Raw genomic sequence first — 12404 nt, 5'->3', positions numbered from 1 at the left:
CTTTGATGTATCATTTTCAGTCCGATCTACACAATCAAAGTTATATATGGAAATAGATATTCCATGCTTGAGCAACCAGCTCTTCTCCTTACTTAGAACTGCTTGTTTTACTTTCAGTCTTTTTAGTCTAGGCTTTTATTTTATTTTGTCAAAGAGTTCTTTATCTCTTTAATGAAAAAATTAGTAAAATAATACAGCTGGCTCCAAGGAGAACACAGGGACTTGTTTATATAGCCAGTGAAAGGAAAAATTGCTGAAATACAATTGCTAATAAGTTAGATATTTAATTGCTTGATCTCCTATAGAACAATAAAAAGACAACATTTGATGTAATCTTTCACATTTCTAGAGGTCTTTTAGAATTTTAATGTCCAGATTGACTTTGAAAGGTACACAGTAATCTGTTTAGGTGATTATTTTAGATAAAGTAATGTCAATTGCTATAAGGGAAAGACCCCTGACACTCAATGGCTTTAAAAAAAAAAACCATTTATTTTATTATTATTCCTGTTCTCATGTATTCCAGTTGCTGGCAGGACTGAGGATGGGTTTCTGTTCCATTCAGGCATTCAAGGGCCCCAGCTAAATAGAGAACGTCATGTTTAATTCATGGCTTCTTTGGCAGTCTGGACACTGACTGACATCTGCCCAGCCAATAAGAAAATAAAGAGAATGGAGGCTCGAGGGCCAAGATTTTATGCACCAAGCCTCAAAGTGGCACAGATCACTTCTGCTCACTTCCACTGGCCAGAGCTCAGTCATGCAGCCACACTTAACTCCAGAGGAGGCTGGGAAATGTCACCCGCTCTGGTTCAAGAGGAAAGGAGGACAGGCATAGTGAACTATAAGCCACCCTCTGCTACAGCGACTTTGTGGGTTCAGTCTACTGTCATATTCTTAGGTCTTCCCCAACTGCCTTAGATCGTAGATTTTGGAAGGTGAAGAGTTCACTCCACCAGAACACAGAAGTAGAAGTATCACATTTCAACTTCTCTGGGAATTTCAGGCCTGGAGTTCATATCTATCTGCTGTTAGGACAAATGGAGGAGCAGCTAGGAGAAAAAATAAAAAATGTTCTAGGCAGGATCATCTCATTCTGATGGCCCTTCTCCCCAGATGTGTGGCCTTTGAGCACTCTATTTAGTTTGAGGCTTAGCTTACAATTAAAACATAAATCAATGCCATTTTTGTTCTTCTTTTATCAAAAAAACAAATGCCTTTCATAAGAGGGCATTGTGAATGTCAGCTTTCGTGTTCTAACCATTTATTTTCCTCCTCTAGCTAGTAACACAGGTCAACCCTCTGTCCACAGTAAAGAGAGGGTGTCACCAGCGTAAGTGCTGTTTCAAGTCAGGGGACATTAGTTTTCAATGGATGGGCACCATTTCTATTCTGATTCCTGCTGACACAGGTTGGCTGCTCTGGAAAGAAGACCTGACGTTGCTTTCCAGGGCTGAAGTGATGAGTTTTCTTTTTGATGAAGCTTATTAATCAATGTTTGGCATAAAACCAGGCAGCACAGTACATCCTAGAATCCAAGAACAAGTCACAATAAAATGCCTGCTGCTCAGGTATTGGACTGTCCTTATTAAAAGTCAGTCTCTAACCATGCTCACCTTGTGTCTCTTTGGTATTTGGCTCTTAGGGGTGTCCTTTGTTTTTAGGGAGGACTTGGTCTATGTGACATTTTCTGTTATTAGATGGCAAATCTGACTAAAGGGAGAAGCGATGAATGATAATCTTGGCTATGGAGGACACTCTGTAACCCTTTTAAAGGTTCCGATGGTTACAAAGGAGGGTTCTAAAGGAAGACAGACATTGTGGTTTGAGTCCCAGATCTGCCACTTGCCAGCTCTCACACATTGGGCACGTCACTTCACTGTGTCCAGCCTCAGTTATCCCACCTGTAGCTCATGATACTGATGACAACTTCTGCAAAGAGTTGATGATTAAATGAGGTGATGCACATACAACTCAGAACATTGTCTCGCACATAGTAAATCCCTGTAAGTAACAGCTACTGTCATCATTTTACCAAGAGCTGAAATGCTCCACATGACATATAATTATGGGCTCAATAGTATTTCCCGTGACATGTATTACCAAACTCATAAAACAAGGATAGATGCTAAGAAGCATTTAACATACAATACTCTTGTCAGAAGAGAAGCATCTCATAAGGGTTCACAGTAGGTGGACATCTAAGATGGCCCCCAAGATCTCCCTCTCCTGGTGTCCAGTTATCTTCTCCTAGTTATTCAATCAAACACTACTGTGAAAGGTCCTGACTCAGTTGATGTTAAGGAGGAGAGATTACCCTATTGGGCCTGACTTAATCAGGGGAGCCCTTAGAAGGGACTGGGTCTTCCTAATGAGATTCCAAGCAGGAGAGGGTCTGTAGGGGGCTCAACAGCTGACAGTGGTCCCTGACTGATAGCCAGCAAGAAAATGGGACCTCAGTTATTCAACTGCAAGAAAAGAAACTCTGCCAAATCTGAGGGGGCCCAGAATGGATCTTTCCCTCGTCAAACCTCCAGAAGAGAATGCAGATCAGCCAGCAACTTCATCTCAGCCTTCTGAGATCCTAGGAGAAGGATCCAGCCAAGTCATGCCTGGATTTCTGACCCATGGAAACTGAGGTAATACATCTGTGTTGTATTAAGCCACTAAGTCTGTAGTAATTATTTACTTAGCAATAGAAAACTAATGCAGAGTTTCAAATATTTGTTTCTAAGATGATATATATAAAAAAAAAAACTTTCCTAAGGCTTCTACCAAAATTTCAGCAATAGTTGCCTCTGTTTCTTCTATGAATTGGGGCTAAAATGCTTCAGTCATTACAGTAGCTCATGAACAACACATACAGGTGGTTGGTATGCATATGTGCATATGATTGTGCAGAACACAAAAAGTTTTGATCTTTTGCATTTCAGAATTCCAGGCCCACTGGTGAGGAGTGTTAATCCCTGCTACCTGAGGTTACACATATCTAAGGCTAACATTTGCTTTTTATTTGACAACAGGGCATTAGCACACCTCTTAGCCAACACTCAGGTCCCAAGGTAAAGCAGCCAGTGCTTTTATAAGTTACCCTATCGTGTATTTCATATTTTCCACAAAAGACAGAAGTGTTTGCACATGTCGTTTTATCAATAAATGAACGCGCATACACTCAGGCAGACCTTCTATCCTGCAGAGCTAATGACTAGGAAGCTTGAAGTAAACAGCACTGTGCACTTGTCTCCAGAATGACTCGCTTGCCAGTTGAAACCTGCAGGAATTTCCTTCCACGGGATGACAGGACACAAATAACAACAGGAACCAAAGTGCAGAGTGAGGGATTTCTTTGGATTTATACCATTATCTCAGCAGATGATCAATTCTTTGTGGAACAAAACAATGAACAGTCACCGAGGCCTTTCTGTTTTTTTGTCCTCTAAATGGTATCTCTAGCCATATGGTTCTCTGCCCTGAAGTGAGTCACTTTGCTGCTTAAAATAATTAACTGAACGTTAGGAAATGAAATGCAAAAGAAATGATGACAGAGCTTTAGAAGAGAGGCACAGAGGGTCATGATTAAAAAAGAGGGCTTCAGAGTCACATGGAGACCGACAGGTCAACTGCAGACTCTGCCCATTTGTAGCCAGGCGACTCTGTACTAATTTTTAATAAAATGGGTGCCAAGCACTTTGTCTAGCACAGAATAAATACTCAGTAACTGGTGGTTATTAGGAGGTTAGCATTCAAAATTTCATGTCCAGTCCACCTCCCTGTTTGTGTCCCACCCCCAGCCTCCAGACCAACCCAACTTGTTGACAGGAATGTCTTTCACAGACCTGATCCTGTGCCTCTCCTACTGGAGATTCTGGATGGCTCTCCAATGTCTGGACCAGTAGTGCTGACTTTTCCCCTCTTTGGGAAAACTATGGAATCTCTTCAAAGAAAAATGTGCGCATGCAAACACACACCTCCCACATACAAACATACTCTAAATACATACCCCAAACTTTATATATAATTTCCAGGGCTCAAGGACCTCCAAACATGATGGATATTTGTCATCTTTTCTGTTTGAAACAAAGGCACTGTGTGCTAAGTCGCTTCAGTCATGTTCGATTCTTTGCAACCCTATGGACTGCAGCCCACCAGGCTCCTCTGTCCATGGGATTCTCCAGGCAAGAACACTGGAGTGGGTTGCCATTCCGTCTTCCAGGGGATCTTCCTGACCCAGGGACTGAACTCGGATCTCCTGTATTTGCAGGCCATCTCAGCCACCAGGGAAGTCCAATTTGTTTGAAACAAAGGCAGCCTGTGATCAAGACTGGCACATCAGATAGGAGCCTCCGGTCTGGAGGATCTCTTTCAAATTCTTTGTTAAGGAGCACTTCTGTAGGCTTACTTCCCAGGCGCTGTCAGTTTCCAACAGGCATCCTTGGCCTCAGCCACACTGGATCTCCCCAAAGGTGTGGTACACCATCACTGCATTTAACTGTGCTGCTCTTTGGAAATGTACACCCCATTTCCCTGTCCTCCTCCTCCTTACCCCTCAACTCTCCACTCGAATGTGCCCATCTATAAACATTTTTAATTTTGTGGGAGAATTAGCCACTTCCTATAGGCTTCCCTGATAGCTCAGTTGGTAGGAGACCCTGGTTCGATTCCTGGTTTGGGAAGATCTGCTGGAGAAGGGAAAGGCTACCCACTTCAGTATTCTGGCCTGGAGAATTCCATGGACTGTATAGTCCATGGGGTCACAAAGAGTCGAACATGACTGAGTGACTTTGACTTTACTCACTCACTAGCCACATCTTATGCTGTGCTTATATATAACACTGCACACTGTAATACTGTGTTGTTTTTGTGGTCATTTCTTTTTTTGAGATTGCAAATTCTTTGAAGAAAGAGATCATTCTTATGATCTTATGAACTAAGAGATCATTTTTATGTCTCTCCCTTCAGTGAGCACAATTAGTCCCAGGCATGCGGAAGATACTTAGAAATACTTGTTAGTCAACAAGTACATGGAAAATGTTCAGTATCACCAGTAAGCCAAAGAAACACAAACTTAACTAGCAATATGTGTTTTTTTTTTTTTTTCCCTCATCTGCCAGATTTAGCAAACAAAATGCCAGCAAGGGTCTGGGACAGGGTAACCTTCTTTAACACTGAGGGGGGTAGGATATAAACTGGTACAAATTTTCTAGGAGATAATTTCAAAAGACTTACCAAGACTTAGTTACATTCACGTCATTTGATCCAGCAATTGCATTTCTAGGAATTTAGTCTAAGGAAACAGCTAAAGATGGGAGCAGCAATTAGGATGTGAACATTGTTTATAGTGGTGAAAAGCTGGAAACCACCTATCGGTAGGCGATTAGCTAAATCAACTGCGGTGAAGCCCAATGATGGAATAAAGTCAGTCACTGTAAATGATCTGTGTAGGAATATTCCTTAATAATTCATGTCAGAAACTGACTATACCACACTGTTGAATAAAAATAGCTGGTAATGAAGTAGTATTGATGGTGGGGGATAGGAATACACAGACAGACACACACAGTACAGTTTTGGAACATGTACACCAAAAGCTTAATGGTGGTTATTGGTAGGGTGCCATATGAGTGACTTTTTTTCTTTTATTAACTTCTGTTTGTTCTATAAGGATGCTAATTTGTGTAACAGGGAAAACACACTTTTGTTTCTTGAATAAATTACACATCCTAAAAGGATATGATTACCCTTCTCTTTAGGGCCCATTTAATTTTAACTCTGCTTGTTCTCCTTAGTTTCATTCCCAGTTTCTTTCTTTCTTAGAAGCTTTTTCTTGAAAAAATAAATAATGCATGTCCCAGTGCTGAATTCAAATGGATTCTAATGAGTCTCTCTCTCTCCTGCACAGGACCACTAGTTACCATTCCCAGAGGCAGCCATTGTTTCCAGTTTTCTGCCTGTCTTTTCAGAGAAACTTTATAAACAAAACTAAAAAATATACATATTTATATTTTTTCTTATATACTTTTTCTTGCATAAATGGTAGCATACTTCTACATACTGTCTTGCAGCATGATTTAAAATTTTAAATCTTATTTTTATGAGATATATGCATTACACAATTTTTGTGAAAAACAGAAGTCTCTTGCACCCCATCCCACCCTTATCAATCCCCCTGTTGCTCATTAATGATGGCAACCACTGTCAATTTTCAGCATTTTCTTTTGCTGTTCGCCTTCTCATCTATAATCTACTGTTACTTCTTACCTGGGCAGTTTGAGCCCTATCCATTTGCTTCTGTGGAAGGCAATGACAGCTTTTTTCCCTTTCCCTCTCTCTCTGAGTTTGTCTGTTTTACCAACTCGTCTACATTTTCATTTTGAGTAGCTCCTTCTGAACTTTCACTTCCACAGTTATCTATTCATCTGTATGTAATGCACAGTTAAACTCATGTACTGAGTTCCTAATTTCAATTGCATTTTTCAGGTTTTCAATTCCCATTTGTTCTCTTTTATACTTTCTAGATCTCTACCAAATTCTAAATTGTGCCTTTTATTTCCTTGAGTATATTAAGCATATTGTAGTTTTATGTTAATTTGTATCCTATGCTTGGTAATTTTAAAATTAACTGTTTGACATTGTATATGAAAACTGTAGAGATATTTTGAGGCTTAGAATCATGTTGTCATCTTCTGGTAAGAACATATATTTGCTTCTAGGAAAGATGTGGAAGGAACTAGGAATCCTGGAACTCCTTCATCCAAACAGAGATTATGAGGTCTGCATTAGGTCACTTTTGTTTCCAGAAAATAGCTTTTCCTAGTCGGAACCAAAAGTTTGAGAGTTTTACCAAGTTCATTTTTCTCCAGTTTTTATCTTTCCAGCCTGTCTTGATTCCAGTGTTTATCTTCTTAGATCAATGAGTTTTCTGAAAGCTCCTTTTAGTTTTCAACCTCTTCTGGTACTATACAGAAAAGTGAAAGAAAGTGAAGTCGCTCAGTCATGTCTGACTCTTTGAGACCCCATGGACTGTAGACCCCCAGGCTCCTCAGTCCATGGAAATTTTCCAGGCAAGAGTGCTGGAGTGGGTTGCCATTTCCTTCTCCAGGAGATCTTCCTGACCCAGGGATTGAACCCAGGTCTCCCAAATTGCAGGCAGGCGCTTTACTGTCTGAGCCACCAGGGAAACCAGAGCAGTCATAAATGCTGGGTTTAAATTCCTTAACTTCCTTTTCCTTCTGGGTTGTTGTCACTGGCATTGTTGCTCCATCATTCCCTTAAACTTGTGATTTTCCATATTGTGCCCAGATTTTCTCCCTGTTCTTAGAGGGAAGGAGTTTAGAATGACAGATTGATTGAAAGGGCTTGGTCACCAAGATGCTGAGAGTTCCTATTGGTCAAGCAACTGTCCTACTTCTTAATTTGCCCCTTTGCAGGGAGTAGGGGGTAGGGGGAAGTCTGTGAGAATTTTAAGGCCAGCAGAGTTTGACTATATGAGGGAAGCAGGTTTCTGTAACTTACACAGCTCTTATGATTACACAGCTCTTAAGATTACCAATAATCTTTTAAGGCTACAAGGAGGTATCTTTCAACAGGGACAATAATGTTCTTTCTGAAAATCACTGCCTTCTCAAGACTCAGTCAAAGGTGTTCAATCAAACACAAGACATAAAGATAGTTAAATAAAAGAACTAGGACTGTTCTGAGCACACAGATATGATTTACATGGTGCCAGGAAGCATCTGCACAAATACATGAATAAAATGCTCCGAGAATCAGCAAGCTAATGAACCTAAAATTTCTAAAGTAATTTATTTGCTAATAAATCTCTTTTCTTTGGTGTAGAAGAACACATATGGATTCATCAATAAAAATGTTTTATATTTTATAAGCTGGCTTCACTGTCAAAAATTATAGAAACAAATGAAGAGTAAGAAAAAAGGCAGTAATAGTGCTCCCATCTGATAGAGCACTGTACTATGTGGATCAGTTAATTTGAAATCTTAAGGCCTCTCTGAGTGTGCCTTATTTCTTTTTCTTTCTTACCTAAGAAATAGAAAAAAATCTTAAGATATAGTGTCAAAAAAATAAAAAAGTCTTTCCATAAGCCATTTCACCTAGATCTTTTTGTCTGTCAACATTAATAATCAAAACTACCATTTATTGAATGCTGATGTTTATTTTTCGCCAGGCTCTTTCTACATAGATTATCATGTTTAATCTTCTAGATGCCATTATTAGTTCCACTGAAAGAGAAGGAACCAAAGCCTCAGAAAGATTAAACAATGTGCCCAGAATTAGCACACGCAGACTTAGGGCTTGATTCCAGATGTGTCTGACTAGAACCCATACTGTTGATAGTACAGAATACTACTGCAGCTCTCAGATACTCAACCACTGTTTGCTGAGTGACTACTGTATCTAAGACCCTCAGATAAATGTTGCCCTTCTTTCCCAGACTCATTTCAATTTAATATCCTAACATTCCAGAGGAGGATTTTTTCCTTTCAAAGCATAAAACAATGCTGCATACAATTTCATCACAACCAACATTTAAAAAAATATCCCAAATGCCATTCTACAGAGAGCTGTACCATGTTACAGATGCCTCTCCAGTCTCTTTCCTTTCACTTGTGACAGAGAAGATAAAATGGCACTGAGGAAGAATAGACTTGCTCCCCGATCAACTCCATCTGATCTTTATGTATGTGTGTCAGGATTTCATACCATTAACAAACCTTTACACCATGCTCCTTAATGCATCTGTCTTTTCTCATTACATAAAAGTGTGTTTCATTTTGTACTAGCTTATTATTGAGGATGATTGACTACTGTCAGTACACAAACAGGCAGAATAAATTCTTTAGTTTTTAATGACAATGACAGCCATCCCTTAAGAGTAACATGAGTTGGTTGGTGTCTTAGTTGATGTAGACTGCTATAACAGAATACTATACTGGGTGGTTTACAAACAACAGAAATTTATTTCTCACTGTTCTGGCTGGTAGTCTGAGATTAGAGTGTCAATATAGTCAGGTTCTGGTGTGAGGTCTCTTCCAGGTTGTAGACTGCCATTTTTTTCTTTGTATCCTTAAGTGATGGAGAGTGTGAGAGAGCTCTCTGGGGTTTCTTTTGTGAGGGCACTAATCTCATTCATGATGACTCTATCCTCATGACCTATTTACCTCACCAAAACTTCACCTCCTAATACCATCACACTGAGGGTTAGGATTTCAATACATGAATTGATGGTGGCAGGGGTTGGGGGGTGGCACAGGGCACAAACACTTAGTCCACTGTAGTTCTGCTGATGGTGATGCTGGCGATGGGGAAGAAGTTATAGATTTGTATGGAGGAGGGAAAGTAGAACTTGAAATAAAAAAGCCACATTTGGTCCATATGAAGGAAATTTTGCCTTAATCTCCCTCTGTGGTGACAAGTATTAAGTGTATGCCTGAATAACAACTAATTAGCAAAAACAATTTGCTAAAGCTAATTAAGAGCTGGAATAGGCAGAATGAAGATGGAAAAGCTTATAAAGCATGCAGGAAACCAATATATTTTTCTTTTATTTTCTGGCAAGCTCTTTCACGACAAGGAAATCAAGCCTCCTTTCATTCTGGCTTGAGCTTATACTTGAATTAATCATATTTAATCAGTAGAGCTGTCACTCTAAATTCAGGGAAGGTGCTGACCCATCATGTAATCAATAGCTTTCCTTCTCCTAGAGTAGTTTATAATCAGTATGACCTGCTGGAATCTGTCTTATGAGTTTCACATTTAGTTATGCCAAAGTAAAAAAAGTCTCAAATGAGGGTCGGCATGAGGGGCTTACAGCTGTCTGCCAAGTACAAACCTTTGCTTCTGGAAGTCTCTTGACATCACTGCCACTGGTAGCCTCTTGTGACTGAAAGAGTCACTTGGTAGGCTTAGGGAGAGGGTGGTCCATTTTGGAATGGCTATGACTTTTACATGGTAAGAGAGAAGATGCCCATCTTGATAAATTAGGATGTTATCCTCTTATTTCCTTATTCCTGTGAGTTTATTCTATAGATTTTGTTCACAATTAAGGCTAAGACATAAGAACTCTGCTCTCTCATAAAGATACATTTTAGTGTCTTTTGTCGGTGCTCACTAGTAATATGTTAAACATTATAAAAATAGTTAAGAGGTTTGATTATAAATCAATGAGTTTAAGTGTTAAAACATGTCTTTTAGTTTAATACACAGAAAAAAGATAATACTTTGAAAAAATGAAAAGCCAGGCATAGTTGTCTCCATGTCTTAGCAATTGTCAATAATGCTGCTATAAACATAGGCGTGAGTGTGTCTTTTTTAATTAGTGCTTTTTTTTTTTTTTTTTTTAGAGACATACCCAGGAGAGGGTTATAATAAAGAGGAATTAGGGATGAGAATAACACAGTTTAATGCAGTTGAACTATGTAAATCTCTGCTTCTGTAGATCATTTTCAAAGACATGCTGCTGAAATAAGGCCACTGCCCCCAAGATACAGGCAAAGCTGTGTTTTCGTCATGTGACAGCGCACACTCTACTCACCATGCGTGCCTTGAATAGTGCGGGGATGAAGGACTGGTTAGACAACTTGAGAACCCTGAGGGAGTCCTTCAGGACGTAGATATTGCCAAAGTCAACTTGACTGGGATGTACATAGATAACTGGGCCTTCTCCGATGCTCTTTAAGTGACATACCTGCAGTCCATGCAAGAGAAAGAATACAGGAATGGCTGAAATGGTGGGCCTTTAAAATCAAATTGAAACGGAACCTTCTAAGCATCCCTTTATAAAAAGCAGGGACATAAAAGGTTGCTATTAGAATCGACGGTCCTTCTCCCTGATATTATGTAGTGAAAGGCCACAAGGATGGCCCCTCTGATCAGACCCGTGGATCTAGCATGGAATTCCTCCCTTAAAATAAAGCTTTGCTTCCCTGGGTCAGCCCAGAGCCGTGCACCGATGGGAAACCAGAATGACAGTTCAGTATGTGCCACCAGAACTCCAGCCTCAGGAACACTGAGGGGTTAAGGACCAGCACTTCAGGGCTGGATGTGGCTGGACTGAGTCCCAGTCCTTTTGCTGTACTAGCAATATGACAAGGTTACCCACCATGCAAAGCTGTGCAGGTTGGGGACTGAAATTCGCCTTGCTCTCCTTCCTTTCTGCTATGCTCTCCGCCAGGCACTCTGTCTGCCCAAGGAAGGGGGTCTTTTTCTTTCATAAAATGTTTCCTGCTCAGCAAGGTACATCTGTGCTGCATCTGTGCAGGGCAGGTGTGTAGGCTAGCAGGTTACCTGGATGTGGCACCTTTCAGCTGGCCTGCCTTAATGACGCTGCTTTATGTCAGATGGCTTATCTACATGATCTTATATGGAAGAGATAAAAGCAAAACCCTAGTTTATTATACTCTCTAAGCAATCAGAATCACTTCAAACAAATGCATGTTGACACCACCCAGCTTCCAAGTAAATCCGATGGCTAGGAATTCATAGCCTATTGGGTAACTTCCTTCAAGATTCGTCCTTTGATTCAGCTCAAGCAGCAGACAGCTTTCCATGTCTCCCTTTTCTCAGGCTTGGAGTAACTGAGGTTCATCGGTGGTATAAGTCCAAGAATATAATAGGATATGCTGTAGCATAAAGTTGTGTATACATATCCAATAACCTACAGGAAAAGATCTGGTGAGCAGTGGAGGAAATCAATCTCAGAGACCACATGTAGCAAGCTAGGGATACCTAGCTTTGTAGTAGGAACAATTGAGAAGGGGTGTGCTGGTCCTCTGTCCTCAGAGATTCTGGTTTCATGGGTCTGGAGAGGGGTCAGGTGTGTCTGTATGTGTGAGAAAAATCAATTGCTATAAAGCACCATTTTCAGATGTATCCACAAAACAGATTCCCAAAGTAACAGCCCTGGTATTTTACCACTGCAGAGAGAAAATGAAAGACTCTAGAAGACCAACAACTAGAGGATACGCAAATACAGTGAGTACCTTACAGGTAAAGGTTAGAATGTCCCCACAAGAAGCACGGCACTTAGAACTGCAATTCTGAAAACAGGCACTCACCATCGGGGGATCCTGGCTCCCAAAGGTGGAGATGTAAACTGTGGACCTGTATTCCCCAGGGACTTGGGTCTCCAGGGTCAGAGGTATGTGAACTGTGCTGTGCGGGGGGATGATCCCACAGGGCGTGGGACTAGACAGCAGCACAGCGGGCACATCCTGATACACCTAGTGGGGGAGAGAAGCTAGAAGGATAAGCAAGCCTCAGGTTCAGTATGAAACCAGTAGCACATGACATTATTTTGAAAAAAGCATTGTCCTGAATCCACAGAGGGTCTTATAATGTACCCTTGTTAAAGCAAGCGAATGGGGATGACCACCTCAATTCAGCCAAAA

At 40.6% G+C, this 12404-nt stretch overlaps 1 protein-coding gene across 1 annotated transcript in view; it reads right to left on the bottom strand.

Annotated features, from left to right (window-relative positions):
* Positions 1 to 12404, bottom strand: part of HYDIN (HYDIN axonemal central pair apparatus protein) — a 339719-nt gene that overhangs the window by 161567 nt on the left and 165748 nt on the right. Inside the window, 2 exon segments of the mRNA XM_086351674.1 lie at positions 10550 to 10702; positions 12072 to 12236. Coding sequence (XP_086207800.1) covers positions 10550 to 10702; positions 12072 to 12236 — 318 coding nt within the window.

The sequence above is a fragment of the Bos grunniens genome, chromosome 18 (assembly GCF_055505025.1).
Source record: "Bos grunniens cultivar Pamir isolate PY7600 chromosome 18, Bosgru_T2T1.0, whole genome shotgun sequence".
NCBI classification, from domain to species: domain Eukaryota; kingdom Metazoa; phylum Chordata; class Mammalia; order Artiodactyla; family Bovidae; genus Bos; species Bos grunniens.
The sequence above is the reverse complement of the archived record's forward strand: the minus strand, read 5'-3'. Positions and strand labels throughout refer to the sequence as shown.